This window comes from Lupinus angustifolius, chromosome LG08 (assembly GCF_001865875.1).
Source record: "Lupinus angustifolius cultivar Tanjil chromosome LG08, LupAngTanjil_v1.0, whole genome shotgun sequence".
NCBI lineage: Eukaryota > Viridiplantae > Streptophyta > Magnoliopsida > Fabales > Fabaceae > Lupinus > Lupinus angustifolius.
In genome coordinates, this window is record NC_032016.1 from 6,214,663 (window position 1) to 6,238,902 (window position 24,240).

At 31.0% G+C, this 24,240-nt stretch overlaps 1 protein-coding gene and 1 long non-coding RNA gene across 2 annotated transcripts in view; both read left to right on the top strand.

Annotated features, from left to right (window-relative positions):
• LOC109353443 (universal stress protein PHOS32) lies at positions 5,184-6,742 on the top strand. Its single transcript, XM_019595723.1, has 4 exons — positions 5,184-5,442; positions 5,731-5,843; positions 5,974-6,092; positions 6,471-6,742. The coding sequence occupies exons 1-4, from the start codon at positions 5,277-5,279 to the stop codon at positions 6,544-6,546; spliced, it is 474 nt and encodes a 157-aa protein (XP_019451268.1). The 5' UTR covers positions 5,184-5,276; the 3' UTR covers positions 6,547-6,742.
• LOC109354173 overlaps positions 12,822-24,240 on the top strand; it is a 20,619-nt gene continuing 9,200 nt past the window's right edge. Inside the window, exons 1-2 of the long non-coding RNA XR_002108515.1 lie at positions 12,822-12,833; positions 21,111-21,117. This is a non-coding gene — a long non-coding RNA (uncharacterized LOC109354173). The remainder of the gene's footprint in view (positions 12,834-21,110; positions 21,118-24,240) is intronic.

The window sequence follows — 24,240 nt, forward strand, 5'->3', positions numbered from 1 at the left end:
GGACTTGTGAGTAAAATTTATATGGGCACGGGTGTAAGTCACAAACAAATACGGGTGCGGGTTACAAACAAGTACATGTGAGTTTTATAAATGAATTTTTAAAAATATCCTAGTACATATGGGCATGTATGAGTATTGTGGTACCGATGCATGTACCCGTTATTTATGTGATTACAATATTACCTTTAATTAAAATAAAAAAGTATACTACCCAAACCTCCATTACACTATTTACATCTTTTCATTTTAATTTGTTTACATTCTTTATTGAATTTGACAGTAAAACACCCTACAAATATCATTAATTACGTAGAAACACACATGTCTTGCAAAGAAAGATATATTTAACATTTTTGTCAAGTGTTCAATCAAAGACACAAAAATAATTAAGTTTCATCTCATGTCAAACATAATAGAAGGATAAAGTTAGAAATCCATTGATAACTAAGAAACATGTGCGTAACCGCATGTACCCAGAAATACCCATAAAAAACTCACACACGAGTACCCATACAAATACGTACAGATAAGAGTAATAGTATCAGTTTTCAAAATAGGTAGCAGGTAGCTACTACTCGTGCTCGTACGTGTCCATTGTCATCCCTAGTTGTTAGCAAGAAATATATAGGACGTGTCTTCATGCACATTTTATTTTAAAGATGAAAGTGTACTGATTTAAACTATTAAATATAATACGTAATTGACGTTATTAAGTTAGTATGTATGTATAAAAATGGTTGTAATTAATGTTTAACATGATCCATGTATCTTAAAGGTGTATCTACCCGTAGAATAAATATATATAAAAAAGCAAATTCTTTTTATCTCTCCCAAACACATAACTTAATGGTTATCAGACATAAAGAATAAGCACAGGGGTTTAATCCAGCTACACAAATTTCTTCCTACCCTTTATTAAAATTATGCCAATCAATTTTTTATCCCATGAGACACATACAAATCATAATTACACAGAAGCTTACCTACCAAAATTGATTTCAAATTTGTTCTGTATGAAAGGAATTCAATATTAGTTCAGCATGCTATTTATTCCATATAATATTTGAGAAAGCTGACGCATCAGTACTCATGCCTTCTCGATCTTCTCGTCCCCATTGTTTAGATTTTTGCAATAAATTATGAGCAATCCATGCCATATGGAAGCGTCGCCATTCAAATATTTGAACCTTTCTTGAAGGCATGGATAACTGTACACGGAAAACAAACCCCTTTCCTGGATAATTAAGTTGTTGTTTTTATAATTATAAGGATAAAAATATTACATTTTTGTATTTTTATATGCTGTTTTTTATGTATTTGTTTCTTGGGAGTCAGAAAAAATTGGAACCCCTATAAAACGACAAATGGCCTTACATGATCATCAAAATAAACCTCCTCACCCATCCATTTTTTTTTAATTGAGCACACATCATTTTTAGCTGAACCAGTTGCTGAGTTTGAGATTTGATTTGTAAAATTAAGTCTAAGCGAACTGATTTTTTTTATTAAAAGTGTATTCGTACAGTAGATGATTTGTTCTGTAAGTGTTCTGAAATAATTTTATTAAACTCGGACTGATATAAATAAACTGTTGATGATTTAGTGTGAGACAAGCGGGACCTATAAATGACAAACATTGGAGTATCCTGCGCGCATTGGGAGTTTGGGACCATTAAATCTATTTAAAAAAATCTAATATATAAGCTACTTGAATATAATAATGGGCTTCTTGTTGCCCCCTCTATGCACTTATTCTTAAATTCTTCAACCCTACAGAAAAAAATCTATATATGATTATTACTGTATCATTTATTATTTATATTTTATTATTATTTATTTTAAAAATGATATATTATATGTATATAAATATTTAGCTGACAATACATAGATATTCTAGAGTGTTTTAATGGGATATGTGATTTTTATGCTTTTATGTTTTCTAAATGCCCTTGTGTTTGTTTGGTAAGACTTTTGCTTATATTTAATAGTCCCATGAATAAGGATTAGATTAATAATAATGATGCCTTAAACTAGTTGTCTTAATTATTAGGAGGGGTGTGATTGATTAGAAGACTGACTTTGCAGATGAAATTTATATGTCTGCGTTTAGCTATTAGTTTGTCTAAATTTATGTTTAATCGATCATAGTGATAATTTAAGGTTATGTTCTAATTTTAATACATTGATTATAAGCTGACTTTGAGCAAGCATGTAATTTTATTTTTATTTTTAACCATTAATTGCTTGAGATAAGAAATAAATTGGTTAGTGTTTTTCTTCAATTTTTATGTTAATGTGTGCCCATGGATATCGCCAAACTCCCAGGTAAAATTGGCAGCAGGTATCTGTGTGTAGTAAACACTGAAAAATTAAACAATTATATAGTAAGTATATGAGTGATATATCTATGTAACGTCTATATAAAAAGTTATATATAATTATTATAGGAGATAAATGTATACATTGACAGTGTATAGATTTTATATACTGTCATTGCATTGTCTATTATTTTGATATTTAGTTATGGTTGAGTTTTTAAAAAAATAATAATTAAAATGAATGGTGAATGAAGAAGTATATATATATAAATATTTATATTGTCAAAGTATAGATTTTACACTTTTATTTATCATTCAGTATTCACTTATATTAAAATGATAGTAAATGATATGTATGTATATAACTTTTAAATTTTCAGTCATACATTTTTTTCTAAGTATATTATTTAAGCATTGTAACTCAAAACAGAAGTAGCCCCTTGCCATTTGCCACTCGTGTTTTAGCGTGTGACATGTGTTCATTGTAGAAGGTAACTTTACTTGATGATATTATAAATATATAAAACTTATGCATGCAGCAAAACTCAGATAAAACGGGAAGAATTGATTTCGGTTGCTATAAATTAAAAACTTTATACAAAACTGTGGGAAGCAATAATATGTTGTTTCAGATAAGGTGAACCATTAAACATTATAAAGCTATTTGTAATTAATAGTGACATTGAACTCTCATTTCGAAAGGAGCATAAGGCCTAATATCAGAGTTTGTCTGGGCCAATGTAGGGTACTTTCTCACACAATCAATTAGAAGTAGCTCCTTGTGGACTAGGTCTCATATTCACTAGAAACCTCTATTAGGCCATTTCTCATTAGCCTCACGCTACTTCCTCCTCGGCCTCTTATACATTAAAAGGAGCACAAGTAATTTCCCCTAATCTCAATTTCTTAATTGTAGAATTTCAAAACTTATTTCATCTGAAACATTGATAAATTTCCTTGTCTCACTTCTTTTCTTAAAAGGGACAAAATTAGATGTCACATTTTATGTCATTCCATATATGAAATACTTATAATTGGTGATGATTTTTTTATAAGGGTGGAGAAAGTTATAATATGTTAATTTTTTAATTAAAATGATTGTGTTTTAACTAATAAAAAACTTTGGCACATAAATTTTCTCAAAAGTGATCAGTTAATAAAAGATAAAAGTGATTAGTTAATAGTTAAAAATGTTATATTTATGCACTATATCATAAAGATCTATATACAAATAATGTATTGTCTATAATTTATTTGTATTACTTTTTCTGAAAAATCAATGATGATTAAATATGAATAGTGGATGATGCACTAATAATATATACAACTCTTACACTGTTAGTGTATGCATTTTTTTTCTCAATAAATAAATCTTAAACATTTAGCTCCAATGTAACTCAAGAGGCTTAGATTGCCACATAGTTGTGATTTCTCTTCCAAACTTAGGTGGGGAATGTGATCATGCAGTAGTTTCACAGGTAGCAGATCCATATTGTTTAGGTGTACACCTATATGTTTGGTATCTAAATCGCAGATTTTATATTATTGTATTTGACATTTGCTTGATGTATGTTTTATATTTGCATATCATACATCTACTTCGGCTGAGTATAATCATATGTCAGGTCAATTCATGATTAAGAGCAAAATGTTTAAATCGATCAAAGATACTTGTGATATAAGATACTTTATAAAATGATATATACATTTAAGTATCAAATGTTGTGAGTGTCAAAATCCAATAATTTTTTAATACTCTTTTGTCTTTTAACGAGTTTTGATTTTAATTCTTATATATTTTTCTTTGATTTTTGTACTTATATATTTTAAAATCTTGGTTTTAATTCTAATAACGACATAGCTGATATTCGCATGTGGCGTGCTTATGAATGGAGACCAAATCCAATTTTTTAAGTATCAAGTTTCATAAGAATTTGTTCAAATGATATTGCTCATTTTTCCATTCCATGATTTATTTCCCCTTTTCTTACTTTATATTCTTTAGTTTCAAAGATAGGTAACTTCCCAAGCAAATTAATTTTGGTAGGTACTCCATTTTAAGATGGCTTTAGATTCTACCCACTCATTTCATGGATAAGAAAATGGGGTATCACTGAAATAGACACAGGCGTCCCACTCAAGTTGACTGAGACTGCAGCAAAGGTTTAATCCTACACACTAGGCATGACAATAATACATAACAAAATTTTACCTAGTTGCATTATAGTGTTTCATACAAAGACATATATTTTCTGAGTAGTGATATATCATTTTATAAAATGTTCATACAATATAAAAAATGTAAACCGGTCATTAATAAAATTTAACATACGGATATATCATTTTTGTTTTAAATAATATTTGCTTAACTTTTCTTCTCCTCATTGGTAAAATGATACAAAAAAGAGAGGTTTTCCCATTTGGCTTCTAACTATATCACGAATGGGGATCACCTGTCCCAAAATCAGTGTGTCCCCATGTTCCAAGCCAATAGAGTTTTTTCAAGTAATACACATATGTTACTTTAAGTTTTTTAAATTCTTTTTTTTTTAATGAAGTGTCAATTTTTTATTGGATCAGGACAGAAATGAGAAGAGGTGATCTGTGTCTCTATATGACACGATTGGTCCGTTGATTGTGGTATAGATACCTAAGCTTCTTGATATTAATTTGTATCCCCCAAGTCAAGACAAAAACCAACAAGGTATTAGTTATCCAACTCACTCTCCAATTATTGTTCATTTGGTCAAATTCTTCATTTTTAGTGAATAATTGAATTGAAAGATATTTTTAGATGCACTTCATTATTTCAAAGATATGAGATATTTTAATTTTCCTTTTTTTGTCTTGCACTCTTGCCTTCTCGATCCTCTTTTTAAGGCCACAACGTTCTCAAGCAAGGCACATAAGTTTTCAAGCAATAGACAAACAATAGTAGGCTCATATTTTAGGTACATAATGGAAAATAAAGAGAGAAAGATTATGGTGGCTGTGGATGAGAGTGAAGAGAGCATGTACGCGCTTTCATGGTGTATCAGCAATCTTATTTCTGATACCAAAAGCAATAACAAACTTGTTCTGCTCTATGTGAAGCCTCCTCCTGCTGTTTTCTCTGATGCTGCAGGTTTCACTTTCTTCCATTTTCTTAATATTTTGTTTGTTATAAAGAAGATTATTATCTTACCTTAGGATAAAAAAACTAATCTTGTCGTCTGCATGATTGTTCCTTCCAACAAGTGTATTTCTCAAAAAATGATTTTTGATTTTTTAAACTTTGACTAGATCAACTTCCCGTTAATATGTGGCACTTTGACTGTGCTATATTATTTGAGAATTGATGCTATATTTTTATACAACTTCTCTCTTTTTGGCTTTTGGTTAACTTGGTAATTATTATTATGATATTTTTCAGGGTATATCTTTTCAACTGAGGCAATTGCTGCTATGGAAAAGTATAGTACGGAGTTAGCTGATTCAGTAATGGAAAGAGCTAAAGTTATTTTCAACAATTTGAATGCCACTAATGTAAGTCACCTTATCCGAGTCTCTTTCATCTGTTTTTTATTATTTATTCTTTCTTTAGTTCCTCTTCTAGTTTTCATATTTTGGAATCTGACGTGCCTATTGTTGAATATATCAATTTGGGTTTTGGCAGATTAACATAGAGAGGGTAATTGGAATAGGAGATCCCAAGAATGTAATATGCAAAGCAGTGCATAAACTAGAGGCTGACACCTTAGTCATGGGAAGCCATGGTTATGGATTGATCAAGAGGTAATGTTAATAAATTCTTTATACTTTTCTAGGGGTGTTTGAAGACAAGGTATAAATGTGTAATAATATAAGTAATACTTTTGATAAAGAGTGCCAACACCAATTAGGAATAAAAAGGGTAAGTTTGTCTTGGAAAATTTAGTCTATTATTTTTAGACATCTTATAAATAAAATAACAATCCGGCCTTAACCTTACTAGTCGGAGTTGTTACTTTAGTGCGTTCTATTTTATAAATCAGGTTCTTTGTGAAAAAATATTTCTAAATTGTTCATAATCGTTTTGGGTAAATTTGTACTAATACAGATTATTATTTTTAATTCTTAATGATTGTTAACATTGGCATGTAACTAAATAGCTTTCTTTGTTCCAACTTGCAGGGCACTCCTAGGAAGTGTGAGTGATCATTGTGCCAAGTATGCAAAGTGTCCTGTAGTAGTCGTGAGACAACCTTAAGTTGTCGATAGCAGAAACCAGTTTCCCTTTCTCATTCATTATTATCATCATCTTGTGTAGTAGCTGCATTTTCTTGAAGAAAGTTCAAGGGCAAAACTTCAACTAGTATACATAAACTATACTGTTGCTTAATGCCTACAATTTGTGTAACTTATTTGTTCCTATGATCAAAAGCAGATACACCAATAATATTTCTCTCATTTTCATGTATATTTATGTAAATGAGGTCATATAGTTGAAACAAAATTTATTATATGTAAATATAAGTATATACATACTTATTCAAATGTAAAAAGTGAAGCTAAAAAAAGAAGTATTAACAATTTCAGTGCCTAATGCTTTAACCAGGGGTAAAAGTTGCCCACTCGCCCTTCATGTTTTTTAACTCAACAATGAACCAAGTGCTTCCACCAAATTTGGATGCAAATCAAATGCCTTGATACAATGATTTCATATTTCCTTTACTCAAATATATAATTTTTAAGTCGCCTACTCGCCCTTCATGTTTTTTAAAATCTTCTTCTTGAAGAGAACTGGCCCTTAAATCAACCATTTAGAACATGATAAACTATATAACAAGCAAAATCTAGAAGGTATAAATATCTATATAGTGTATTTGTATGTATAAAGATTTACACATACTCGGTATTATATTTATCATTAATTTATATCATATATGTTTTAAATTATTGAAAATAATTAAATATGAATAATATATGAATAACAAAAACTCTTACATTATCTGCTGGTGTATCATTTTTTCTAAATTCTAGAAAGTAAGCAGTTGCATCCCCTGCTTAATGGTAGTAAACCCCGTATCTAAGTTGCATGGACTAAAACCTTTAATCATGTCGTGGGCTAGACGCTTTAATTGGGTTTTGATGGATCTCTTTCAGCTTAATGTTTGTTTTACAGAAATTGTAAATAACTTGGGCTCCCAAATCTGAATAACTCTTAGCCTTCATTTGGTAAAAAGAATTAGTGGGAAAAGAAGTTACCAGGAAAGACAGAAAAGAGATTTAATGTTTTTCTTCCATTTGGTTCATATGAGAAATAGGGTAGAGAAACTAAAATGCTGTGGGACCTATATCCAAAATCATTCTCTACTTGAATGCAAAGAAAGTAGAAGGGAGAAGAGATGTTACTAGCCAATTAGTTAATTGATTTCATGTGAAAGAGTAGCGACAATTGTAGTACAATACGTAAGTTTTAATATTTTAAATTATAATATTTAACTTCAAATATTTATTTACATTATAATTTTCAACTATTTAATTATTAGTAAGTAAACATTACACTTGAGAGTGCAGTAAATGAATTTGAAAGAAAAGAAATGAGATGGTCTAAGATCATGTTACAGGTTTGAATTTGGACTGTGGGCCATTGCTAGCAGTGCCTGAGAATTCGGTGAAGAAAGGGTTGTTAAACGATGGTGATGTGAATGGTGCTTTGGTCAACACATTGACAGTGCAATGTTCATTAAACCTATAATAATTAATAATGAAACGATGATAAAATAAAATATATCTTCACCAATCCAAAATTCATAACATGATATTGTAGCACTTTTCTAGTTCAAACACTCGGTTGTAGTGGTGATTTGCGAGAAATATCTTTATTTCAGTAAATAAAATGAATAAACAGATAGTAGATCAAGCAAACTAGCTGGTTGAAGAGAGTTTTTATTCCATGCCACTACATTCATTTTTAAAAAAAGACAAAACTAGCAAGCATGTCATATCTTTACTCCCACTCTTCTACTCAAATGTTTTCCAATAATTGGAGATACCTCTTTTATATTGAAAATATTTTAAACGTTAAATTGGTTAGAAAGTTAGTTAATTAGTTTATTAACTTTGTATTATTATTTATTTGCTTGGATTACAAGTTTTTTTCCCTCTGTTTAAATAAGTATATTAACTTCAAAATTCTAAATTCTTACATATGACATACTAGTTTGTATCCATAGAATTATATACAATTGTATGTGTTTCTGCGTCCCTATATATTAGAAAAAAAATCTTATATATAATAATCACACAAATCTTTCAATACAAAAAACATTGACATGTGTCATAAACTATAAGGGTAAAGTGTTAGAAATTTATAATTTCTAATTAAGTTGAGCATTATATATTTGATACAATGATATCAGCTATTTATTTCCAGGTTACATTATAAGTGATCTAATTACTGGTTTTCCTTAGATTTCTAAAAGCTGATAACAGATATGGGCTTAATGAGTGAATACCCATCAGGTTAATCCATAAGGGATAATAGAAACCCTATAAGTTAACGCATAAGGAAGGTTATGGTTCCCAATATACCAAATCACAAATAGTTTTCACCTATCCCCATAAGAGAGAAAACAAAGGTCCAAAAGGAATTAAAGATTTGGTTGAGGAAGACTATCATACCAAAATCTCTCAAAATGTATATCAAAGGAGTAGGTGAGAGAATATGGATTCATGTATGACTTTGTATCCTTGTTTTATATAATGTGTGAGAATCCTCAGATTCAAGATCTTAAGATTGATATTTCACCAATCATCACGAAATATCTAACAAGTGGTATCAGAGCTACTAGGTTCTGAATTTTATGGTTCTCCGTTAAAGTTGTTTTCCCCAAATTTTTTATTAACCATAGTTTTTTAAATTTGGGGATTTTTATGTTTCCGCTATTGGTTATGAAAATTGAGTATTTAGGAATAATGAGGATAAGTTTGATTTACTTCCGCTTATTTAAATTATGAGTAATTTGTATTATGAATCATTGCAACATGGTTGAAGTATATATTTAGATCTGTGCATTAAAATTACATTAACTTTTATGACAATGTTATGTAATATGTATATTATATGTGCACTAATGTCTTAATATTGGACATTGACTTTTATTACTTCACAGTTTTTGCAATTGTTAAAGTATATGTATAAGGTATATATATATTATATATATATATATGAGCAATATGTATGTCTTATACATTGAGGTATTATGTAATCTGAATATCTGCATATATGTTATATATATAAAATCATGGTTTGATCAAATATGCTCATGTATATTTGAGATTTTTAAATATTGTACTTATTGTTTTCAATTCCTTTTGAATATGATTATTGCATAAAACATGTATCTACCATCATGAGCGATCAATATGTGATTCACCTTGTTTTAAGACACATAAATAAGGATAGAAGTTAAATTATATATACTATGTTTAAGCTTAATGCTTATAACTAAATATATATTGTGTATATATTATATTTTGGAAGTGCATATATAGATGTATGAAATAATTGACCAAAGATATATAAAAGATATGTTCTTGATGTTTTAAAGTTGAAGATTATCATATTCGATTTGGAATTTTTTGATAATGATTTGCATATATATTTTTATGCATTTAACTCTTGATCTATTATGTATTTGATTAAGATTGCACCCATTTTTATGTGCTGATATATATGTAATATATTCTTTTTTTTTTTTTGGAATTATATTATTGGATTAGATTTGTTAATCATAAAAGATATCAAATCTGAAGGTTTTAATTCCAAGATTATATTTTTTTATAATGGACCCATATTGTTTACTTTTTGTCTAGTAATTATTTTTGAATTAATTAATGCAATATATTGCCAAAGTAACTTCTATTGTGGAAATTGATTAAAATTACACAGATGAATATAAGATTATTTATGCGAATTGTGTTCGGCCCAAAAGAAGACACAATTTGGCCAAATAATAACATACTTGTGATGATAAATATGTAACAAATATAAAGTATTTTTCATGTGAATAATAGTTGGTCCAAAGAAAGACTATTGTTTGACAGAACTAATTGTTAATATTTGATCATTACATAGAGAGTATCACTTACAAATTAATTTCTCTACCCAAAGACTAGAAATTGATGTTGTGCTAGGTATCTTGTGATAAGTCTATTATGTGAACATATCTTGTTTTATATATATTACCTGACTTGTTTGTTTAAATGGTTGCAACACTTATGGTTTGTTACATGTCTGGTGGTTGATTACATTATTAAGTAGTTGCTATTGTTGAAACATTGTTTCTGTTTGGATAGTTTGTCCTGCCATGTTTAATCATGTATAAAATAATAATATTTTTTTATTGAAAATTCAAAGGGACCATCACTGGAATTCGAAATGCAGTCATTGTGATGAGAATGATGCAATGCTATCAATAGGCTATAATGAATATACGTATTTATATGTGGATATAAATAATATATGTTTTGAATTAATGTTATGTTGAATCAAAGTCAACTAAATACGTTTTCTTTTGGAAAATAAAATTGTTTTCCATTTTAAGTGAACTATTAAATATGAAATCGCCAAAGTGAAATTTTTTCTGTGAATTGTTCATAATAAATGTCAAATACTGGTGCGTATTTTTACCCATGCGGGTATTAATCGGCCCAAAGGAAGATTATTATCTGGTCGAATTATATACACATATGTGATGGTAAACATGTGATTATTATAAAGTTGCATATGTAAATGACTAATCAGTCCAAATAAGGGTTTATTATTTGACATGCATTATGATTAATGTTTGACCACAAACAAGAGTATCATTAGTGATTGATATGAAATGTCAAGCCAATTGTATGTTTGGATTTTATGCGGATAATGATTGGCCCAAAGGAAAATTACTATTTGACCCAAATTACAAACATACTTGTAGCAATAAATATGTGATAATCATATAGTTTTCCAAGTGAATAGTAAGTCGGTTCAAGGAAAGGTTTATTGTTTGACAAGACTGATTATCAATATTTGATTATTACATTGAGTGTACCACTTTCAAGTTAATATTTTTGTCCAAAGACTGAATATTAATGTTGTGTTAGGTAACTCGTGACGTGCCCCATTATCATTTGAATTTAAGTATTAAAGTTGAATGTGAGTTTAATTGCAAGAATTATTGCAATTTGTTTTGTTCTTTTACTAGTGTTGCAAATATTTCTGCTAAAATTAAGAACATCATATTGCTGAATGGGACAAACTAAGGTATGAAAGGAAGCCGTAGAAATTATTCTCGGCTGTATGGATTTAGATCTGGCACTTCAGGTGGAGAAATCCATTTCTACTCTGGAAATCCCCGTTGAGGTTAAAATTGAGAAATTTGAACACTCTAACCGAATGCGTCTAATGATCATAAAACACTCTATTCTAGAAGCGTTTCGGTGCTCTATTTCTAAGGGTCAGAGTGCAAGGAAGTTTATTAAAGAAATAGAACCATACTTTGCCAAAAATAAAAAGGCGGAGATGAGTAGCTTTTTGGCTAAACTCATCTCCATGAAGTATAAAGGAAAATGGAACATAAGGGAGTACATTATGGAGATGTCTAATCTCGTATCAAAACTCAAATCACTTAAGTTAGAGCTTGGTGATAACTTGCTCGTGCACTTGGTTTTGATCTCACTTCCTGCACGCTTTGGGCAATTCAAAGTGAGTTATCACACTCAGAAGGACTATATACAAGAGGAAGAGATACTGCATAGAGATAACATTGAAAGTGTTCACTTAGGTATGACCTCTCAGAATAAGAATGATGTGAAAGAGTTATTTGTGTTTTTCTCAGATAATGTGGAATTGTTCTGAAATACACAGTGTCAGGCAAACCTAGCATGGAGGGTGTTGTTGAACGATTAAACCGAACTCTTAAGGATATAGTGAGAAGTATGACTAGTCATTCTTCCTTGTCAGAGTCTCTTTGGGGAAAGCTTTAAGACCGCAATTTACATCCTTAATAGCATGCCAAGTAAAACAGTTAACAAAACCTCATATAAGCTTTGGAGTAATAAAAGACCAAGCTTAAAATAGTTGCAAATTTGGAGTTTTCCAGTTAAGGCCCGACCTTATAGGACGCATGAAAGAAAACTAGACTCAAGAACTGTTAGCTGCTATTTTGTTGGCTATGTTGAACGCTCTCGGAACTATAAATTTTATGATCCCACTACAAGACATTTTTGAGACGGAAAATGCAAGATTTCTTGAGGAAGTTTATTTTGGGAGGAAGAGAATATAAATAATGTTGTCTTTGAGGAAAAACCTATCACTAATGGTGAACAAGTTCTTATGCCTATTGTCATTGTGAAAACTTGATTTTGTCTGACCTATAAGAAAAATACCAAGAAAGCAACCAAAAAAAGTAAAAAAAAGATGATATTACTTTTTATTATCTCTTAAAAAATGATGACATTTAGTGTCTCATAACCATGGGATTGTTTTCAACCGTTATGTTTTAATTTGTGATATGTTTATGTGTTATAAAATTGAGTAATAAAAAAAACTAAAGAGATAAGGTAAAGTGAATATTAAAATTTGTAAGAGAGTAACTATGAGAGTTGAAAGAGATAGAAAATAACGTATAGAACAAGAATGAAGAGAATGGACAAAAAACCAACCACTTCCTTTCTTCATTCGTGCACTGTTACAAAATAGAAGAGGATTTTTCCTATTCCATCTTGTACAGTTACAAGATCACATCAATATAAAAATATAGAGAAAATGAGGAGAAGAGCCAACGATGGTTCAGCAACTAAAAAAGAGAAAAAAAACATAAAACCATCAAGTTTATCCCTTCACAATCAGCCCATAACCAATTTCTTTCAATCTATTCTTTATTCCAGCCAAATAAACTCATCCCCACTTCTTTGTCTCACTTCAGTTCATCTTTACCATTTTTTCTTTTTGTTATTTTGGTACCTCCTCTAAAATACAAACCCATCCATACAAAACCCCATAAAAATAAGACCATCACATATCCATAAAGCTTCGATGATGTTGGCATAGGAGAGTCCATTAAAATAAGACTCTTTTCATTATTGCCTCTACTGTGTATACTTGCTGCAGTTATCCCATCTTCATTTGCATTTACCTTCTGAGCTATTCCATTGGGTCTTTTCATTGCTCTAGCACTCTATCTTCCTAAAACATCTTGACCACAAAAATAACATATATGTGTTCTATTCTTATCACAAACTTGATGTAGGCATTGCATTGGTTATGGAGAAATTGGGTTCAAGCCATGCTATGTTGGCTAAGATTGGAATTCACCATTATATTGGCAACACTTGAAAAGCATAAATGATTAGCTTAAAACTTCAAAACCAGAGAACTTTATTCAACGTGTTTAGTGGCTTTTGATACTCAAACAAAGGTTATCATACTAATTATTGAGAAGAAGGCTACCTACAAAGATATGAATACTCACAAGTACCTGCATAAAATTATTCCATGGCTGGGTTCAAGGTATAAGAACCATAGACACCACAATTGCAGCGAGTTCATAATTGGGAAGTCCCTATCACTTTGTCTATACACGTTATTTAGTGGTATATCACTCTTTCTCTATACAATAACATGTAATACTTTCCTCATTTCTTATTCTATTTATATTTTTATTGTTTTATAAGTAATAGTAATAATTATAATAATTTGATGCTAACAATAAATATAACAGTGATTTCTAAAATGTTTTAATATTTAAATGGCATATTCTATCCCTTATTTTACAATGGTATTTTTGTAGTAAGGTCATAGTTTGAGTCGTCTCTAACTTCTTTGAAAATGAGAAGAAGATATACGACCAATAATGTCTCTAAACTATTGGTTCCACATAAAACTAATTCCAAAACTATTTTATTACTTGATTTCATAATTACAAAACCACGGAACACTATCTTATCTCTATAGTTAATAATGGAATTTTTATAATAAAGTTATGGTTCGAATTGTCTCTAACTCCTCTGAAAATGAGGATAAGGTCTACGACCAATACCATCTCTAAGCTATTAATTCCATATATAAAAATAATTCGAAATGATTTTATCACTTAATTTCATATATAAAAATTATTCCAAACTATTTTATTACCTAATTAATAATGAAATTTTTATAGTAAAGTTATGGTTCGAGTCGTCTCTAACTTCCCTGAAAATGGACATAAGGTTTATGACCAACATCGTTTCTAAACTATTACTTCCATTGGACTGAAACAATTATACGCTTTAAACAATTTCAAATTAATCTAAGTCAACCAACCAATATTTTCCAAATCAAACGAATTAACTACATGATTTTTTAACCAGAACTACGTAGTCTTGATTTCCCTATTGCACTCAGGGATACGTAGAAGCAAGATAAACTCTTGTCAAACACAAGTATAAAAAATATAATATTTTGTTTTACTAATTGAATTTTAAATGAATAATTTTTAAGGGTATAAAAGTCCATGTGATTAGCAAGGGTATTGTTTTAATATGGGATGACAAGGTGCTAATACATTCCTTAATCCGTAATCGACTCCCAGGCTCAGAATCTCTATTCAAAGACTATATTATCCAAATTGGGCATAAACGAGAGTTTTCTACATTTTAATTGCATAAAAACATAGTGACGAATCCAAATCAATTGTGAGATATAAATCGAATTCGCCTCTTCCCAAGTCACAGAGCCCGTCTTCCAACCGAAAATTGGGTCGCAACACCATTCAAAGGACAACTTCGGTAATACGAGATAATTTTCAGAATATTGTTCCAGACAATATTCTAGAACAAGACAACAATGAGGTTCTCCCTCAAGTACTTATAGAACAAATTCAACAACCTCAAGAAGAAGAAGTGTCAACAAGGAGATCCACTAGAGGGAGGAGAAGTGCAATTCCTAATGATTATATTGTCTTTCTTTAAGAATATGAGGATGGCATCAGCTTAATAGAAGATTATCCATTAAACTTCTGCCAAGCCATGAAAAGTTCTAACTCTCAAAAGTGGGTCGATGTCATGAAGGATGAGATGAAGTCTATGCATGATAATGACGTTTGGGATCTTGTCGAATTACCAAAAAGTGCGAAACCTATTGGTTGCAAATGGATATTTAAAACCAAGAGGGATTCGAATGGTAATATTGACAGATATAAAGTTCGTCTAGTAGCCAAAGGCTTCACTCAAAATAAGGCATTGATTATAAAGAAACATTCTCTCCAGTATCTTCAAAGGATTCTTTTAGAATAATATTGGCACTAGTGGCTCATTTTGATTTAGAGCTACATCAGATAGATGTTAAGGTTGTGTTTCTTAATGGTGACATTAAGGAAATGATCTATATGGTGCAACCATACAACTTTGTGTCAGTTGGCTCAAAGTCTATGGTATGCAAATTAAAGAAATCTATCTATGGGCTTAAACAAGCTTCTCGTCAATGGAATCACAAATTTCATCAAGTTATTACCTCATATGTTTTTAGGCAAATAAAGTTGAAGATTGTGTATGTCATAATTTCAGTGGGAGTAAATTTATCTTTCTGGTATTATATGTCGATGATATACTGCTTGCTAGTAGTGATATGAGATTATTGCATGAGGCAAAGATATTTCTAACGAAGAATTTCGAAATGATAGATATTGGGGAAGCTTCTTTTGTATTAGGTATTCGGATATTGAGAGATCACTCTCAAGGTATCCTAAGGTTATCACAAGAAAACTATATAGATAAAGTTCTAGATAGATTTGGCATGAAAGGCAGTAAACCAGGGGATACCCCTATAGCTAAGGGAGACAAGTTTAGTCTCCAACAGTGCCCCAACAATGACCTTGAAAGATACGAGATGTAAAATATTCCTTATGCATTTGCAGTAGGAAGTCTATTGTATGTATGCTCAAGTTTTCACACATGCCGACATAGCATTTGTTGTGGGAGTTCTGGGCTGATATTTGAGTAATCCTGGAATACATCATTGGAAGGCAGTCAAACGTGTTATGTGTTACTTGAAGAGAACAAATGAGTACATGCTCACTTATCGGAGGTCTGAGAATTTAGAGAATATTGGATACTCCGACTCTGATTTTGCTAGATGTCTAGACAGTAGATACTCCACCTCTGGATATGTGTTTGTATTGGCTGGAGGTGCTATCTCTTGGAAGTCTGTGAAACAGATGCTTATAACTCCTTCAACCATGGCTGCAGAGTTCATGGCTTGTTTTGAAACATCGGACCATGGCATATGGTTGCAGAATTTTGTCACTGGTTTACGTGTGGTTGATTGTATTGAAAGACCAGTGAGGATTTATTGTGACAACAAGTCCGCGGTTCTTTACTCCAACAACAATAGGAGTTCTAAAAAATCAAAATTCAGTTACATAAAGTTTCTAGTTGTTAAAGAAAGTGTTCAAAATGGACAAGTTTCCATCGAACATATAGGGACAAATTTTATGCTAGTTGATCTACTGACTAATGGTTTGGTACCTAAAGTCTTTCATGAACATGTTGCTCATATGGGTGTTGTTCCTTAGGGTACCTTAGTTCAGTGGGAGTCTATATGTTTTATGTTTTGCTTTGGATATTATATACAGTTTTTATGCATAATAAAGTTGATGGTTTATTGTTTCATTTTGAAGTTGTGCATTATAACAATTATGTTGCAATTAAAGACTTTGGATTGATCCCACTAAAGAATAAAGAAGGACCATTGCATGAAATTTCCATGTCACTCAGCCATATTTGATCTATATCATTGAATATATTAATATGGTGATCAACGTGGTCGAGTCACACTTAAATGTGATGAAAGTTGCGGTGGTTCCAATTGATATATGAGATGGATCAGATTGTATTAAGGAGAAGTCTAAAGTAAATAGCATATGAATGCGCGCCTAAAGAACCTGTGATATAATTGTTTCATGAAGATATGAAGCCCAAGTAGGAGATTGTTAGAAATTTATAATTTCTAATTAAGGTGGGCATCATATATTTGATACAAGGATATCATCTATTTATTTACGGGGTTACATTATAAGTGATCTAATTACTGTCTCCCCTTAGATTTCTAAAAGCTGATAACAGATATGGGCTTAATGTGTGGATACCCATCAGGTTAACCCATAGTGAATAATGGGAACCCTATAAGTTAACGCATAAGGAAAGTTATGATCCTCAATACACTAAATTACAAATAGTTTTCACCTCTCCCCATGAGAGAGAAAAAGAAGGTCCCAAAAGGAATTAAAGATTTGGTTGAGGAAGACCATCATACCAAAACTCTCTCAAAAGGTATATCAAAAAAGTAGATAAGAGAACATGGATTCAAGTATGACTTTGTATCCTTGTTTTATATAGTATATGAGAATCATGAGATTCAAAATCCTAAGATTGATATTTCACCAATAATCAGAAAATATCTAACATAAAGTACCTTTTGAAACGTAAACATATGTGTAAGAATTTGTAAACTGATTTTATAGAAAAATATATGATTACTAATATCTATGAAATTAATGTTCTTCCTTCTTGCGAGTGGTCAGCTTTAGTTTTCAATGTGGTATACGAGTAACTTTCAGATGTTGGTATGCCATCTTTTATGAACTCTGTTTTTTCTTTTATTGGAAGGAAAGTTATGAGTCAAAAACCTTGGTATAATACAATAGAAGAATCCTACTATTGAGGGCGCTTGTCAATTTTGCTAGTGGGACAAGCATCATCTGTCCCAAAAAAATCATGTCCCTATGTATCACGTCAATCAAATTTCACATAATAGTGTACAAATATTACTTTATGTTATTATAATTTTTACTTTTAATCAAATAAGATTTTCTGATTGGATGATGACACCAAATAAGACACCCAGTGGGACATGTGATCCCCATCCGTAAGTAGCCCACCTTCTTTTACCAATAACATGATAAGACATTTTTATCATTTTATATATAATGTAATAATGTTGGAAATTCATAATTTCTAATTAAGGTGAACATCATATATTTAATACAATTATATCGACTTTTTATTTTTTGGTTACAAAACAAGTGATCTAATTGGAACCAATAAGTTAACACATAAGGAACGATTATGGTCCCCAAGACACTAAATCACAGACAGTTTTCACCTCTCACCATCATAGAGAAAACAAATGTCTCATAATAAATTTAGGATTTGGTTGAGGAATGTCATCATACCAAAACTCTCTCAAAAGGTATATCAAAAGAGTAGATCAAAGTATATGGATTTAGGTATGATTTTGTATCCTTGTTTTATATTATGTGTGAGAATCATGAGATACAAGGTCATAGGATTGGTATTTCACCATTCATAAGGAAATTTGTAACAAATGATATCAGAGCTTTATAGTCTAAATTTTATGATTCTCCACAGGAAAGGAAACTGAACTCAAGAACAGTTAGCTGTTGTTTTGATGGATATGTTGAATACTCTCGGGGCTATAAATTTTACGATCTCACTTCAAGACTCTTTTTTTGAGACGACAAATGCAAGATTTCTTAAGGAAATTGATTTTGGGAAGGAAAAGAATATAATGAATGTTGTCTTTGAGGAAGAACTTGTCACTGATAGTGAACAAGTTCTTGTGTCTATTACCATTCAAGGAACAACTTTGGTAATAGAAGATAATGTTCAGAATATTGTTGCTCACAATATTCTAGAACAAGACAACAATGAGATTTTCTCTCAAGTACCTATAGAACAAATTCAACAACTTCAAGAAGTAGAAATGTCATTAAGGAGATCCACTAGAGATATGAGAAGTGAAATTCCTCATAATTATATTGTTTTCTACAAGAACACGAGGATGACATCGGGTTAACAGAAGATGATTCATTGAACTTCTATCAAGCCATGAAAAGTTATAACTCTCAAAAGTGGATCGATATCATGAAGGATGAGATGAAGTCTTTGCATGATAATGATGTTTGAGATCTTGTCGAATTACCCGAATGTGCGAAATCTAGTGGTTGCAAATGGATATTTAAAACCAAGAGGGATTCGAAAGGTAATATTGATAGATATAAAGCTTATCTAGTTGCTAAAGAAATCCATCTATGGACTTAAACAACTTCTCGACAATGAAATCACAAGTTTCATCAAGTTATTACCTTGTTTGGTTTTGAGGCAAATAAGGTTAATTATTGTGTGTATCACAGATTCAGTGTGAGTAAATTTATATTCATAATATTATATGTCGATGATATACTGCTTGCGAGCAGTGATATGAGACTATTGCATGAGACCAAGAGATTTATAATGAAGAATTTTGAAATGAAAGATCTTGGGGAAACTTATTTTGTATTAGGTATTCAGATACTAAGAGATCATTCTCAATGTATCCTAAGGTTGTCACAAGAAAGTTATATAGATAAAGTCCTAGATAAATTTGGCACGGAAGAAAGTAAATCAGGGATACCCCTATAGCTAAGGGAGACAACTTTAGTCTTAAACAGTATGAAGTCTAATGTATGCTCAAGTTTGCACACGTCCCGGCATAGCGTTTGTCGTGAGAGTTTTTTGGGAAGATATTTGAGTAATTCTGTAATGCATCACTGGAAGGAAGTCAAACGTGTTATGCGTAACTTAACAAGAACAATGGAGTATATGCTCACTTATCGGAGGTCTTAGAATTTAGAGATGATTGGGTACTCTGACTCCAATTTTGTTGGATGTCTAGAGAATAGACATTCCACCTTTGAATATGTATTTATGTTGGTTGTAGGTGCTATATTTTGGAAGCCTTCTATATAGACGCTCATAACTCCTTCAAACATGGTTGTGGAATTTTGTCAATGACTTATGTATGGTTGATGCTATTAAAAGACCATTGAAAACATATTTGATAACAAGTCCGTTGTTCTTTATTCCAACAATAATAGGAGTTCTACAAAGACAAAATTTATTGACATCAAGTTTCTGGGTGTTAAAGAAAATGTTCAAAATAGACAAATATCCATAAAATATATAGGGACAAATTTTATGTTAGTTGATCCACTGACTAAAGGTTTGGTATCTAAAATATTTCATGAGCATGTTGTCCATATGAGTGTTGCTCCTTAGGATACCTTAGTTTAGTGGGAGTCTATATGTTTTATGATTTACTTTGGACGTCATATATAGTTTTATGCATAATAAAGTTGATGATTTATTATTCTATTTTGATATTGTGTATTATAACTATTGTGTTGCAATTAAAGACTTTATATTGATCTCATTAGAGAATAAAGAATGACCACTAGGAAATAGACATATTTGAGATCACATTGCATGAAATTTTTATGTGACTCATCTATATTTGATTTGTGTCATTAAATATACTAATATGGTGATCTTCGTGGTCGAGTCACGTTTGAATGTGATGAAGGCCGCAGTGGTTCAATAATTGATATATGAGATAAACCATATCATACTAAGAAGTCTAAATATATATAGCATACAGATACTCGCCTAAAGAATATGTGATATAATTATTTCAGGAAAAATATGAAGCCCAAGTGGGAGATTATTAGAAATTCATAATTTTTAATTAAGGTGTGCATTATATATTTAATACAATTATATCAGCTATTTATTTTTGGGTTACAAAACAAGTGATGTAGTTATTGAAAACCTAAAAGACTTCTGAAACTCATAACAGATATGAGCCTAATGAATGAATATACAAACAGTTGACCCACATGGGATAATAAGAACTCTATAAGTTAACACATAAAGAATGATTATGGTCCCAAGACACCAAATCACAAACAGTTTGCACGTCTCCCCATCAGAGAGAAAACGAATGTCCCAAAAAGAATTTAAGATTTGGTTGAGGAATATCAGCATACCAAAACTCTCTCAAAAGGTATATCAAAAGAATATGTCAAAGAACATGGATTCATGTATGACTTTGTATCATTGTTTTATATTATGTGTGAAAATTATGAGATTCAAGATGCTAGAATTGGTATTTCACCAATCACAAAGGAAATCTCTAACAAATAATATTTTTGTCATTGAAAATATATATAAAATTAAGTATTTGTCTTTCCATTAATGAAGTTCATCATTGTTTCATGGTTGTATAACTTTCCTGCCCCCATGAAAATATATAGTTTCATATTGTGTATATACTATATACTTCATAAATTGTAACTAGCAACTTTCTTGTTGAAAACATGTTCCTCGTGTTTTTTCTAAGAGTCGTGTATATGCTACGCGTGTTGTTGAGCTTTTGATTTGTTTTGCCATGTGCTTTATATTTAATCAGCATCTCCAAACGTTATTTTTCTAAATCAAACATATCAAATTTTAATCAATCCTTTAACAAAACAAACACATACATTTAGTACTATGTCTCAAAAATGCCAAACTTACAAGTAAAAAAATAAATACATCATCCGGAAACAGGAAAAAAACCAGCATTAAATTAAAATAGCAAGGAAACAAGAAAACGTTGGTCTAATAGTGTAAGATCTTATTGGATTCTCAAAGTCGGGAGTTTGATTACTATAAGCGATACTTGTTGAAATTAACAACCATGAACTCAAAAATAATTAATTCGTTACCCAAAAAGGTGAAAAAAATACTTTTAGTAATACAAATGAAATGGCTACGGATAAGAGATAGAAGTTAAAAACCAAAATAAAAGTACAATGGTTATTAAATAAAAGTAGTGTTTGTTCATCCACTGCACCTTCATCACAAAGTTTCTTTATTGGAAAGTAATATTAAAATATTGAAAATTAATTAGTGTTCTTACGACATTGGTCAACATCGCAAAATGAAAATTTTGACTTAGAAAATACCAAAGTTAATAGTTTGAGAAATGGAATGTTTTACTTTTGATTCAAAATTTCCTTTATCATTTCTCTTAATCACTACCCATTCCACACTTGTTAACAAAACCCATCAAATATTGTATATAATAGATTATAAGATTATATATTTAGTATTGTTGCTGAAAACTTTCCTTAAAAATATTAAGATATGATATACTTAATATAGATTAAAAGATTATATATTCTATAGCTTAATTATGAACAACTATTATAAAATATTGATTCGCATATAGAGAATACTTTATTAATTGAGGCAAAATTGGATGATATTAAATCTTGAAAAAGATTAAGTTTGAATATTGACTACAGAACAACCATATAAAAATAAGATTAGTAAATCTTGAAGCCAATCCTTCATTTGCAACGAAAGGAAAAAGTGCATACTAGAAATGAAATACCTTATCCAAGAATAGTAGTTTTGTAAAAGAATCTTTATAGTTTGGGATTACACTTTGTCTCCTTTCTCACGAACATGTTCTTAACGATGTATTAGAGGAAATGTAATTCTAGCCTTTATTGTATAATTAGCATAGTTTCCTTATATAGAAACTTTGGTTAGTTAAGTAGGTTGGGAAAACTACTATAAATAGTAGTAGTTGTTAGACTTTGTTTTAGAGAGTGTGTATTGTATTGGTATGTAAAGATTCATTTCAATACAAGAGGTCATTCATTGATATACTTCTTCTTCTTCTCCTTATACTCTTCTTTCTCTTCTTTTCTCAATTTCCATTGCCTCTTTGTTACTGCAAGAAGGAGTGAGTGTGTGCATTGTGTATGCAGCAGGGTGGTTTGAGTTGGCATTGGTTTAACAGTGGTATCAGAGCTAGGAAGAGCAAGATTCTGTGTGGTTCTTGTTCAAGAAGATCGAGGAGGAAGGAAGTGACAGAGCAAGCTGGTAACTCTGCAAGAAGGGGTAAAGATGGCAAACAACAATGGATTCTCCATGACACTACCAATTCTAGATTCCAAGAATTATGACAGATGGAGGATACAAATGCACACCATTTTTCGATTCCAAGAAGTGAGTGAAGTAGTGCAGAATGGATTTCAAGAATTAGGAGACAATGCAAGTGAAGCTCAAAGAACACTCCATAGGGAAGCAATGAAGAAGGATTGTAAAGCCTTGTTCCTACTCCATCAATGTGTTGATGGAGACAACTTTGAAAAGATTGCTGGTGCCAAGACAGCAAAAGAAGCCTGGGATAGCTTGGAGAAAAGTCATGAAGAGGATGATAAAATCAAGAAAGTGAAGTTACAAACCTTGAGAAGAAGGTATGAATTACTTCAGATGGAAGAAAATGAAAGCATATCAACATACCTTGCCAAGATTCTCACATTAACTAACCAGATGAAGGCTTGTGGCAAAGTATTCAAAGTGAAATCAGTGATTGAAAAGGTACTAAGGACTCTAACTCCTAAATTTGATCACATAATTGTGGCCATAGAAGAGTCCAAAGACCTTGACAATTACAAATTGGAGGAATTGCAAAGCTCTCTTGAAGCTCATGAACAGAGATTGAAAGAGAGGCATGGAGATACCAATGAAGATCATGCACTACAAGCTCAACAATCCAAGAAGTTTGTTGGCCAGTGGAATAAGAACAGAAGAAGCAAAGACAAATGGCAGAATGAGAAGTGTAGAAACTGCCTAGGCTCTAGGGGTGAAGAAGGTTCAACATCATCATCACAAAAACAACTCAACTCTACAACCAATTCCTATGATCACAAGAAAAATTCAAACAAAAATCTTATGACCAGAAGAAGAGGTGACAAGAGCAAAGTGCAATGTTACAACTGCACGAACTATGGGCATTATGCTGCTGAATGCAGAGTAAACAGAGGATCAAACAAGAAAGATGAGGAGGTCAAGTTGGCACAAGGTGATGAGTTAGATGGTGAAGAACACTATCTTCTGATGGCAACAGTCTTGAATTTGAATGAAGACTATGATGTGTGGTACTTGGACACAGGTTGTTCAAACTATATGACTGGAAAGAAAGAATGGTTCACTTCTCTTGATGAAACTACAAAAAGCTAAGTCAAATTTGTTGATAACAGTG